This window comes from Hordeum vulgare, chromosome 4H (assembly GCF_904849725.1).
Source record: "Hordeum vulgare subsp. vulgare chromosome 4H, MorexV3_pseudomolecules_assembly, whole genome shotgun sequence".
NCBI lineage: Eukaryota > Viridiplantae > Streptophyta > Magnoliopsida > Poales > Poaceae > Hordeum > Hordeum vulgare.
The window spans coordinates 489,947,764-489,958,167 of record NC_058521.1 but is presented as its reverse complement, the minus strand read 5'-3'; the positions used below and the strand labels follow the sequence as shown (position 1 = coordinate 489,958,167).

The 10,404-nt window shown below is 46.5% G+C and overlaps 1 protein-coding gene across 1 annotated transcript; it reads left to right on the top strand.

Annotated features, from left to right (window-relative positions):
• The first annotated feature begins 4,757 nt into the window (after nucleotides 1–4,757).
• LOC123449097 (phosphatidylinositol 4-phosphate 5-kinase 2-like) lies at nucleotides 4,758–8,298 on the top strand. Its single transcript, XM_045126184.1, has 8 exons — nucleotides 4,758–5,371; nucleotides 5,494–5,661; nucleotides 5,756–5,921; nucleotides 6,062–6,172; nucleotides 6,278–6,471; nucleotides 6,573–6,703; nucleotides 6,820–6,922; nucleotides 7,432–8,298. Exons 1-8 carry the CDS (start codon nucleotides 4,965–4,967, stop codon nucleotides 7,739–7,741), a joined length of 1,590 nt encoding a protein of 529 aa, XP_044982119.1. The 5' UTR covers nucleotides 4,758–4,964; the 3' UTR covers nucleotides 7,742–8,298.
• Nucleotides 8,299–10,404: the final 2,106 nt, after the last annotated feature.

Sequence of the window (10,404 nt, the reverse complement as noted above, 5' to 3'; positions counted from 1 at the left end):
CGTTGCAGCCGTGTAGGTCAGCATATTGAATATGCTGGCAAGTCACATATGAGAGGGGGTAAAATGTCATCTATACTATATGCATATATGGCAGGTGGGGTTGTAAGTTTTTAGTGAAAAGCAATGTTTTCTCCTACCACAAGAGAGGGGCTAAAAGCAAAATATTACTACGCTGTTGGTTGTTAATGAGATGGTTCCGCCAACCAGTTCTCATACCCAAGTTATCAATATTACCCTCATCAAGTATTTATAATGGTGTTGAGAATTCCCGATAACTTCAGTTCCTTTGGCTCAAGTTGTCTATGACCGTGGACACGGCTAATCGATTAGGTTTGAGTACTCTGCAGAGTTTTGCACACGTTCCCCACAAGATTTGATCGCCTCCGTGTATGTCCTCGCACTTCAGGGTGTTTGAAGACCGGATGATCAAAACATGGTCTTTCAACGGGTCCCTCTGAATCCCTGTCGGTGCCCATCCAATCCTACCGTTCTTCTACATCTGCTAACACCGCCTGTCCAGAATCGCCACGTTGTCCAACCAAGCCAGAGCCCATAATGGCTTGTGGCTGTGCAGGTAAGCCTTGGGTCTTGAAAATATCCGTCCATCCCTTTGAGCCTGGGTGAAGCTTTCCGCAAGATGTCATGGCACGTCTCCATGCATCCCGGGTCATCCACTGGTTTCTCTAGGGAGCCGATCAACCGTCCTTCACCCAGAGTTGCATTGCATCACGAGGTCTTGAAAATCTTGACTTAATCGGTCTTGGTTATTAAATTATTCTCGCATCACTCGTGATATGCACTCAACCAGAATCCCGTCTACTCAAGCATAGCAATATGAAATTTGTCATCCTGGGCCAAGTAACGGGGTTGTTGGGTGCCTACCACATGATACTACAATATGTAACCATAATTTCCAAGTACCTACTCAGCATGCAATTGGGTATAGGATGGTAGAACTACGATGTATAAAACATAGGTGATACATGATCAAATGACTTGCCTGGTGAGGTTGATGAAGAAGAATTATCGTTCTCGGGAAATACATGATAGAACTATTCGCCACTCTCCGATGAAATCTATATAATCAAACATAGTATTCACATAAGCACTCACACTAGCAATCATTCTAGCAATCAAATAACAAACATCAGTAAAAGTTGATGCAATCAAAACAATAAGAAAGATCGAATGAGAATCCAAAGGAAAATTCAAAGAAATCTAGGGAGTCTTCTACTACAACAAACACTAAATAGTTTTTATTCTAAAAGAAAAATAAAATACTAAAATAAGAGAAAAAAAAATATTTAACTAAGATAAAGTAAAGTATTTTTCATAAAAGTATTTGAAAGTATTTTCAAATGGGAGTAAACTAGTAGGCAAATCAATTGCAAGTTATTAGAGAACTAGAATTGATTTCATGATAAAAAATAAAAATAAAATTTTGTTTTTGTTGAAAACCTACTGTTAACTAACAAAAAACAAAATATAAACTTTCTCAAATATAAAATAAAATAATTTAAAAACAAATATAGAAAAAGAAATAGCTATAATTCTAAAAGAACTAAAACATAATCTATTTCACATGAAATGATGAGTTAAAGTACTCCAAAAATTCTGACACTTTACCCACTGATAAATAACATCACTAGGGATCAGTAGCAAAAAAATCAAATTAAAAGCTATTTTTAAACTCTCAGAATAAGCAAAAAAAGTTTTAAATCAAATCTGTTCTAATTCAAATTTTATAATTTCAAACATAGACAAATAATATGTTTTCGGAAATTACAAGAAAATTGTGATCTAACGCAAAAAGAATCACTAGATTTGGAGTTATAGACTAATAGATATGAATTTCCTAAGATTGCACTTTTCTGAAAAAACTGCAATACGGGATTTCATGGATCTCACCGAAATAGTTGCCAGAGTTGGGGAAGAAGAAGGGAAGGTGGCTCCGGTGGCCGGCCGAGGCGGTGGACGGGTCCAGGTGGAGGAGGGGGAGCTCCGGCGGCGAATGGTGGCGTCGGCAGGGGCTCGGGGGCGACGTAAGGAGCAGTAGGAGCTCCGGTTGAGCTTGGCTGGGGCGGAACTCCGGCGAGCTCGTGCGGTCGCGACAGCGAGGGGAGGGGCGGTTCTGGGCGGAACGGAGAGAGGGGGAGAAGGGGAATATTTATAGGGGCTCGGGGTACTCGGGAAAGGAAGGAACGAGGAGATCGGGCTCCGGATTCGAATCCTCCATGGAAGGCAGGAAGAGCACGTACAGGAAGGAAGGAGATGATCTCGAGGTTGAAGAAAAGGATTTGGGCCAGATTCGGTACGGGCCCATGCCAGTTTTTCCTAACAAAAGCGGTTTATTTCCTATTATACAAAAATCGGAAAGAAAACTAAATAAAAGAAAATATATAATACTTTTATATAGACATATTATATATCAAAATCTGCAGAAAAAGATTTCCTACGAGATGAACATATTTTCAAGGCCAAATAAAAATCTCACAAAATCAGAAAATTCAAACAGTGCTACTGTTTTAAATAAAAGGCAAAGAAAACATTTTGAAAATACTAAAATGGATTCAAATTAATTTCTCTCCATTTTTATATTGAATGGAACCATTTTACCATAATTTACATGCATTTTATTTTTGGAGAAAAAAATAAATTTGAAAACCACTTCAAAATTGTTTTTGAACCCTAATATAAAACATTTTTCAAAACAGTCTTGTGAGTTTCATATGTTCAAATAAAACTTCAAATAGCCCCTGGTTTGGAGTGTCATATCGCTCCTCTCAAGATTATGAATTTGGGGAAGGGGATTTAAATTCATTTAAACTTTCAAATAGGACCAGAATATGAAATAGATTGCAAAAGGAATTATTTTCACAAACCACCCTTTTTCCAAGTCCTTTATTTTGAAGAAGTCATGTTATCTTCTCTCGGTGATTTGTATTGGATGAATTTGAAATCACAGGAAAAAGGGGAAAGTCATTTTATTCCCTCTCATTCTAAAAGTTTTAAATTTTTTCAAATTTCACTCAAGTTTCAATCACTCAAACAAACAAGCAATCAATCTAATAATTATATTAACATTCCAAAATTTGGGATGTTACAATATAGTTCGTGCGGGATAGTTTTTCGGTGATCTGGCCATTGAGGCTGATCTGGGTAGCGCCGGAGGAAGACATGGTTTGGCTAGGCACAACTGAGATTTTCGGTAGCTAGATGATATGGAGAATATGGCTCTGTTAACATGTGCGATGGCGGAAACGTCTTACGCATCGTGGGAGACGGCTGCGTGTTATATATGCACGGGCGAAACTGAAGAATACGCGTACAAGATTGAGATACATCTTCGAGGAGAAGAAAGGAAGGAGGGGATAAACTAAGTCCGTTAAGATCAGAGTTTAAACAACCATTGGTCCATCTCTATATATCTTAACCTATCTTAACCTGACAGATATTCCAGATGTTTAACACATACCACAGATAAGCTGGAAAAACAAACATTAAAAAAATGACTAGCTTATTATGTGAAGCTTATTTCCACAAAAGTTTATTTATAACTTATTTTCACATAAGCTTACTTTGACAACATAGCTCAGAAGAACTGACCCTAAACCATCACATCTAGGACGAATTATAGAATCTACGGTGCTATTAGCTCTTTTAGCTTGGCCAAGGAAAATATACTTCTTCCGTTTTTTTTAGTCTGCATATAAGATTTGGTCAAAGTCAAGTGATACAATGTTTGACCAAATATATATCAAAAGATATCAACATCTATAATACTAAATCTATATGCTATGAAAATTAATATCATTATGCATCTACTAATATTGATTTCATATTATTATTATTTTTGAGTAATCTTGATTTCATATTATAAATGTTGATATTTTGTTCTATAAATTTAGTCAAGTTTATGAAGTTTGACTTTGACCAAATCTTATATACGGACTAAAAAGAAACCGAGGAAGTATATGCGAGGCGCCATGCGGACTCCCGTCTTCACGTGGCACGCGCCTCCGCCTACGCGCCACCGAGCGGGAGCGCTTTTTAGGGTGTGTTTGGTTCGGGGACGAAGTGGAACGGAATGTCATGGTTCCATTCCATTGGAACGGGTTGGTTCCGTCCTTGTGTTTGGTAGAGGAGATTTAAAGGAACGGAATGGTTACATTTTGATGTTTGGTTGGAGGGATGGAATGGATTTGTTCCCGGCGGCGGTGCGTGCTCCAGACGGCGGCGGCGCGTGCTCCCGGCGACGGCGGCGCGGTAGATGCAGGGGGCGGCGGCGCGGCAAATGCAGGGGGCGGCGGCGCAGCAGATGCAGGGGCGGCGACACGTGCTCCCGGCGACGGTGCGTGCTCCCAACGGCGGCGCGGCAGAAGGTGGCCCGCGGTGCGGCTTAGGGAGGGAGGTGGCCAGCGAGGTTGAGAAAGGGGGCAGCGTCGGGGGAAATGTGAGAGCACGAGGCGTTCCGCGTCGTTCCACCGATTCGAAGGTATCAGCGCGTTCCGGATCTGGGAGGAATATGCCATTCCAGGGAATGAGTGGATCCCGATTCCTGAACCCAACTAAACAGAAGAACGACCTCTAGAAACGGGACCGACCCGTTACATTCCACCTGGTGACGCAAACCAAACACACCTAAGTTCCTGGCTCCGGCGACTGCTAGTCATCCATCGTGCCGCTACCCACACTCTCCTGGTCCGCCTGCGTGACATCGCTCCCTGTGCCAAAGCCGACGCCTACAAAAGCACCAAGAAAAAGCTAAAGCAAAACCACGGCCTCCCCCTTCCTTCCCTCGCCCCTCTCCTCCCTCCGCCTACCACGCCAGCCCCCGCTCGTCTCGTCTCATCTCCTCGACCCCTTCCCTCAAATGAGATACCTCGTACCGCCACCACTATAGTATATCAGAGCTCGATCCGCCCACCACCGACCACACCTCGGAACCGAAGAGCCAGCCGATCATGCCGCCGCAAGTCGCCGCCGCGCAGCAGGGCGACCGCTGCCGCCACGGCCAGCTCCCGCGCTGGCACGGCGACGCCGGCGGCGAGCCGCTGCCCTTCTACGTGCCGCTGCGCAAGCGCCTCTCCGTGGACGGCAAGTCCCCGGCGCCGCGGATATGCATCTGGGAGTGCGACGGCGAGGCCGGCGACATCACCTGCGACATCGTCGCCGCGCCCTTCCGCCGCAGCTGCAGCGCCAGGACGACGACGCTGCCGCCGGCCCCCTTCTTCCGGACGATGACGCCGCCGCCGCCGAGGCCGCACAGGGTGCTGGAGGAGGAGGAGGAGGAAACCAAGAAGCCCGGGAAGTCCATCCGCAAGGGCCACCGGAGCTACGGCCTCATGCTCAACCTACAGCTCGGCATAAGGCAATGCCAATCAATGCCCGCCCCCCTCTCGCATTTTTCCTCTAGCCATTCATCGAAACACCTTGTCACATTGATTGATTGTTGGCTTGCTTGCATTTATTTATGATGTACGTACTGTACAGTTATTCGGTGGGGAAGTCGTCGGCGCTGCCGTTCAAGAAGCTCCTGGCATCGGACTTCGACCCGCGGGAGAAGGTATGGACGCGGTTCCCGCCGGAAGGATCCAAGCTCACGCCGCCGCATCACTCAGTCGATTTCCGGTGGAAGGACTACTGCCCTGCCGTCTTCAGGTGCCATTTCTTGGACTCGGCTTGAAACTGCCGTGCTGGATCGTGAGTGATGAGTGGTGTACATGTATTGACTACTGTTGATTGATGCCTTCAGGCACCTGAGGAAATTGTTCGGGGTGGACCCTGCGGACTACATGCTTGCAATCTGCGGCAACGACACGCTCCGGGAGCTGGCGTCCCCGGGGAAGAGCGGGAGCTGCTTCTTCATCACCCAGGACGATCGGTTCATGATTAAAACCGTCAAGAAGGCTGAAGTGAAGGTCAGACGGTGATTTTATTTCCAAAAGGAATTCAAATTTGTGATTGTTTCAGATTCCAGGTTTAGAATTTTTCTGGAAAATAGGGCAGCACTAACTGGCGGCTTCAGCGTCGATTAAACATAATCCATCTTGTTTAATAGGTTCTCATTAGGATGTTGCGGAGTTACTATGAACACGTCCGTCTGCATAAGTCCACCTTGTTGACAAGATTCTATGGCACACATTGCATTAAGCAAGTTGGATGCCCGAAGGTAAGCAATAATAATCACGTGAGGATACATAACTCGCTCCATTCCTGTAGATACTTATGAGTGCAAATTATTTGGCCTTGACCTTATGTCAATCTACAACCATAGGTCCGGTTCGTTATAATGGGCAATTTTTGCTGCTCGGAGTATAAGATTCACAGGCGTTTTGATTTGAAAGGTTCCTCACATGGTCGGACTATCGACAAAACGGAGCGAAAGATTGACGAAACCACTACTCTTAAGGACCTCGATCTCGATTATGCATTTCGGTTGCAGAGGTTTTGGTACGAGGAACTTATGAAGTGAGTTCCCCACTATGCCTGCTAACTACAGTAGTACATTGAATGCAATTTCATGAGAACCATAAGACCGATCCCATGTCTGACTTTTCAATGTAACACAGGCAAATTCAGATGGACTGCGTATTCTTAGAGACACAAGGAATTATGGACTACAGCCTATTGTTAGGAGTTCACTTTCGTAATGATTTGTCTGTGTCTAAGATAGGCCTCTCTCAGCCCATTGCTTTGCCAAGTAAGTTAAAAAACATGAGGATTTGTAAATTCTTACACACTATGAATTATGATTATACATACAGTTTTTCCCTTGGCTTGATAATTTACCAGATTTCATCTAATCTTAACTATCAGAATCTACTGGCAAAAGGAAATCATTCGAAGGTGGGGGCAATTTTTGTGAGCAATGCTTTATGGAAACAGGATGCAAAGACAGGGATTTGATCACAGAATCCCGGTAAGTTACAAATTCCTACTCTTGCAATTCATAAACAACCTATACTTGACATTCCGGAACAACCAAAATACCTAGTGGATCAGGAGCCTTCAGCAGTCCAACTATACCCAAAAAAAACTATTTAGATAAATTGGGCACCATACCATGCACATATGGGATGTTTTTTCAGCGACGTTGACATCTAGTGCACATTCCCACTTTAGTTCTCAGAGATAATGCTTCTCCACTAGAGTAAAGCAATGCTTTCATGTCTTGTTTTTCTAAGCTATTTTTATGCTCTCATCATGATCCTACTACTTTGCTGCCCCCATTGTCCCAAACCACATAGAGCATCATGGGGCCTTGCATGTTTGTTTAAGTCAACTGTTTGCAGCAAAGAGAACGGATAGGATACCTGCAACTTTTCTTCAAGGGGAAATATATGTGCCACTTTAGCCATCGTCTCTTCATGGTCTTGATTAACAATGTAGAAAGAAATTAAACATGGGGATTGATTGTTTTTTTGGCAGGAGGCCATTTGTGCAACTGGGCATGAACATGCCGGCTCAGGCAGAGCGCAGCTCGAAGAAAATACTCGACAAGTTTCTCCTGAACGAGAGGCACCTGTTCATAGCCGCGCCGAGCGGGGGACCGTGTGATGTCTACCTATTCTTCGGGATAATTGACATCCTACAAGACTATGACATAACCAAGAAGCTCGAGCACGCCTACAAGTCTTTCCAGGTCAACCCTGGCCGCATTTCTGCTGTGGATCCCAAGCTCTACTCGAGGAGGTTCCAGGATTTCATTCGCAGGGTGTTCGTGAAACAACAGCAGTGAGAGGAATAATGCACAGGTTTAACTGACTTTTTCACATCATGGAATCCATTGGTGAATGAAGTTCATGGTATGATGGCGTCCCTGATCCCGAGCATGCGCTGAAACAGTGCTGCTGGTGGGGTGGTTTGGCTTTGGCCACCATGCTGCTGGACGGTTCTGTTGTCCGAATAGGCGGCTGCAAGGAGATGGTAGCTCTGCCGACAAGCATGCTGAAATCGGAAGGATGAGGGACGGAGCTAAACTATGGACATACAAAGCTCCGTCTTTTGGAAGACTTGGGAGACTGTAAGTGCCTACTCCATGATTGCAGAGCTATGGCTTCAGATATTCCATGGCTAGTTAGCTAGCCCCTGTCTCTGCTTTGTAGTGCTCTTTTGTAATTTGTTTCTTCCTTTTGCACCTACCAAGAATCCGATTTTTTTTCATGGGATTCATGGTGTGGCGTGCTGAATAGCGGATATGGCCTTGCACAGGAGTGATCGAGTGGGAATCAATCAGGCCTTTGTACATGTTCACGCTGTCGTGTAGTATCAAGACAATTGTTATTGGACTGAAAACTGATGCGTCTTGTCGAACGAAATTCAGAAAAAAGGAGCCAGGATGTCCATCCATCTCGCCTTCTTCAGTAACACCTGCAGCTCTCACCTTTGCTTGCAGATGGCCAATCTCTCGGCAGCCGTCCGGTTGAATTTTCAGGAGACGTCTCATTCGTGGTTCAGAGAAAAGAAGCTGCCCCTGTACACATTGTTGTCCTCTTTGCAAGCATTTGCAGCCTATCTTCTGCCGTGACCACAGTCGAGAGGGGCAGTGTCATTTGCATGCACATTTGTACCGGATGCGCCGCTGCCATTGTGGACTGACTGAAGCAAAAATAAAGTGGGAGGGGGAAGGAGACACGCATCAAAAGGAGAGAAAGCAGGTGCAGGGAAGATGCTGAGACAGATCTGGTCTCCTCTCCTCATGCCATGTGTGGTGGTGTAAACATGCTCTTTTCTCTCCTCCTCTCTCCATCACCTGACCTCTTTTTTCCCTCTCCCTCTCGACTTTGCTTTCTTCCATGGCAATGGCATGCCATGCCAAGGCCTAGTCCATTGCTCCTTCTCCATCCCGTGCTCTTTTCGCATGCTTTGCTTTGCAGTTTGCACTGCTCCTCCTGAGCTGGAGGGCGCTGCTGTGCTCTTCTGCATGAGTGTGGAGGGAGGGAGGGAGGAAGACCGGGTGGAAAGATACTACAGGACGACGCGTGCTGCTTCCACGCATGGGCATGCCAGTGTCATCGTGCTAATGTAGAGTCAGTGGTTAGGCAAATACTAGGTCGGTAGCTCTTGTTATTTTCCTCACTGCTGCCGTTACTCGCGTCATTTTGTTGGATCTCTGGTCTGCGGTAAAGTAGTATTGCCTGGATGACGCAAAGGCATCGGCTCCATACTGGTTTTTCTTGTGTGGTCCTAATGGTTGATGTAGAGGTGTTTGGGATCTGTGTATCTGTGACCACTGGTCAAAAAGAAATGAACTCGTATATCAAGGCTGGATCTATCTTTTACGCCCTTTACGACTACGCATTGCTCATTGTTTTCCAACGACTTAAGCATCTACAACCGGATATCAGGGTAACTCTGCAGGGTCCTTTCTGGTCCGCATGTCCGTTTTAACCCAAACGGATAAAGCGCATGACTCCGTTTCTAAATTATGTTTGTTTTACGTTTCGCTCGATCCATTTTCGACGTATGCTTGCATCTGGTTTACGTCCACACGGGCACCAAACGGACCTCCACGCGTCCGCTCCTCGTTCGTCTTGGGCCTGTCTGTCGGTCACCCACCGCTCGCATTTACGGTGAAAGCATGGGCGGATCCACCTGCCAACCATTCACGCACCGATTATCGACCTTCTTAATGTGAAAGTCGTGCTTCTACTCCCGTCCTTGCGTGCCTCCTCGAACCACGATACCAAACCCTAGCTCCTCCGGCCGTCGCTCCTCCTCCTCCTTTCATCCACCTTCTCGTCGGCCGCCATGGTCTAGAAGCCCATCCCCACCCATAAGGGAAGGTACGACCACGAGGCAGGTTCCTCCTTTGGTCGTCGTCGCTCCACGAGCTCTACGCCGCCCTTTAGCCTACCGCCGCCGACAGTCTCGTAGCCTGCTCCGTCGTATGTCAACATCGAGATTTGATGCTGTTATTGGGAGACGGGGAGCCACTCCTGTGGACCGACATCCACGTCCCCAACAACTGGCATCTCTCCGTGGATCGGGTGTCCATTATGCAAAACGCGGTGAGCGTTCGCGCCCTCCGTGTGGATCGACAGTCGTCGCGCCCGCCTGCCAACGGATCTCGTTGATGACCCCAGGTACGCCATCCACTCCCCTTTGTGTGATACGTGACTCCTTGACGAGCACGACCTACGGAGGCAATCTTTCTTCGTCACTCATGCTCCGAGCCCCCCCCCCACAGGTGCGACCTGCCCGCCACGGGCGCGCTCTCAACCCGTCTAGCCATACGGGTGTGCGCGGGTGCGCGGCCTCACACCGACGCCATCTCCCTCCCCGTCACTGCCACCACCACCTCACATGATCGATGAGGAGGAGGTGGAGCTCACGAGACGGGTGATGGAGGACTCTGTCCGCACCCACGACAAGGCCAAGTGGGAGGGCCTCGAACATATG

What these genes read in the sequence shown, in the direction of transcription:
- LOC123449097 (XM_045126184.1), top strand. Translation starts at nt 4,965, where the DNA reads ATGCCGCCGCAAGTCGCCGCCGCGCAGCAGGGCGACCGCTGCCGCCAC. An exon ending in AGCAAGTTGGATGCCCGAAG is followed by an intron (nt 6,173 to 6,277) that starts GTAAGCAATAAT and finishes CTACAACCATAG; the next exon opens with GTCCGGTTCGTTATAATGGG. An exon ending in GATTTGATCACAGAATCCCG is followed by an intron (nt 6,923 to 7,431) that starts GTAAGTTACAAA and finishes TTTTTTTGGCAG; the next exon opens with GAGGCCATTTGTGCAACTGG.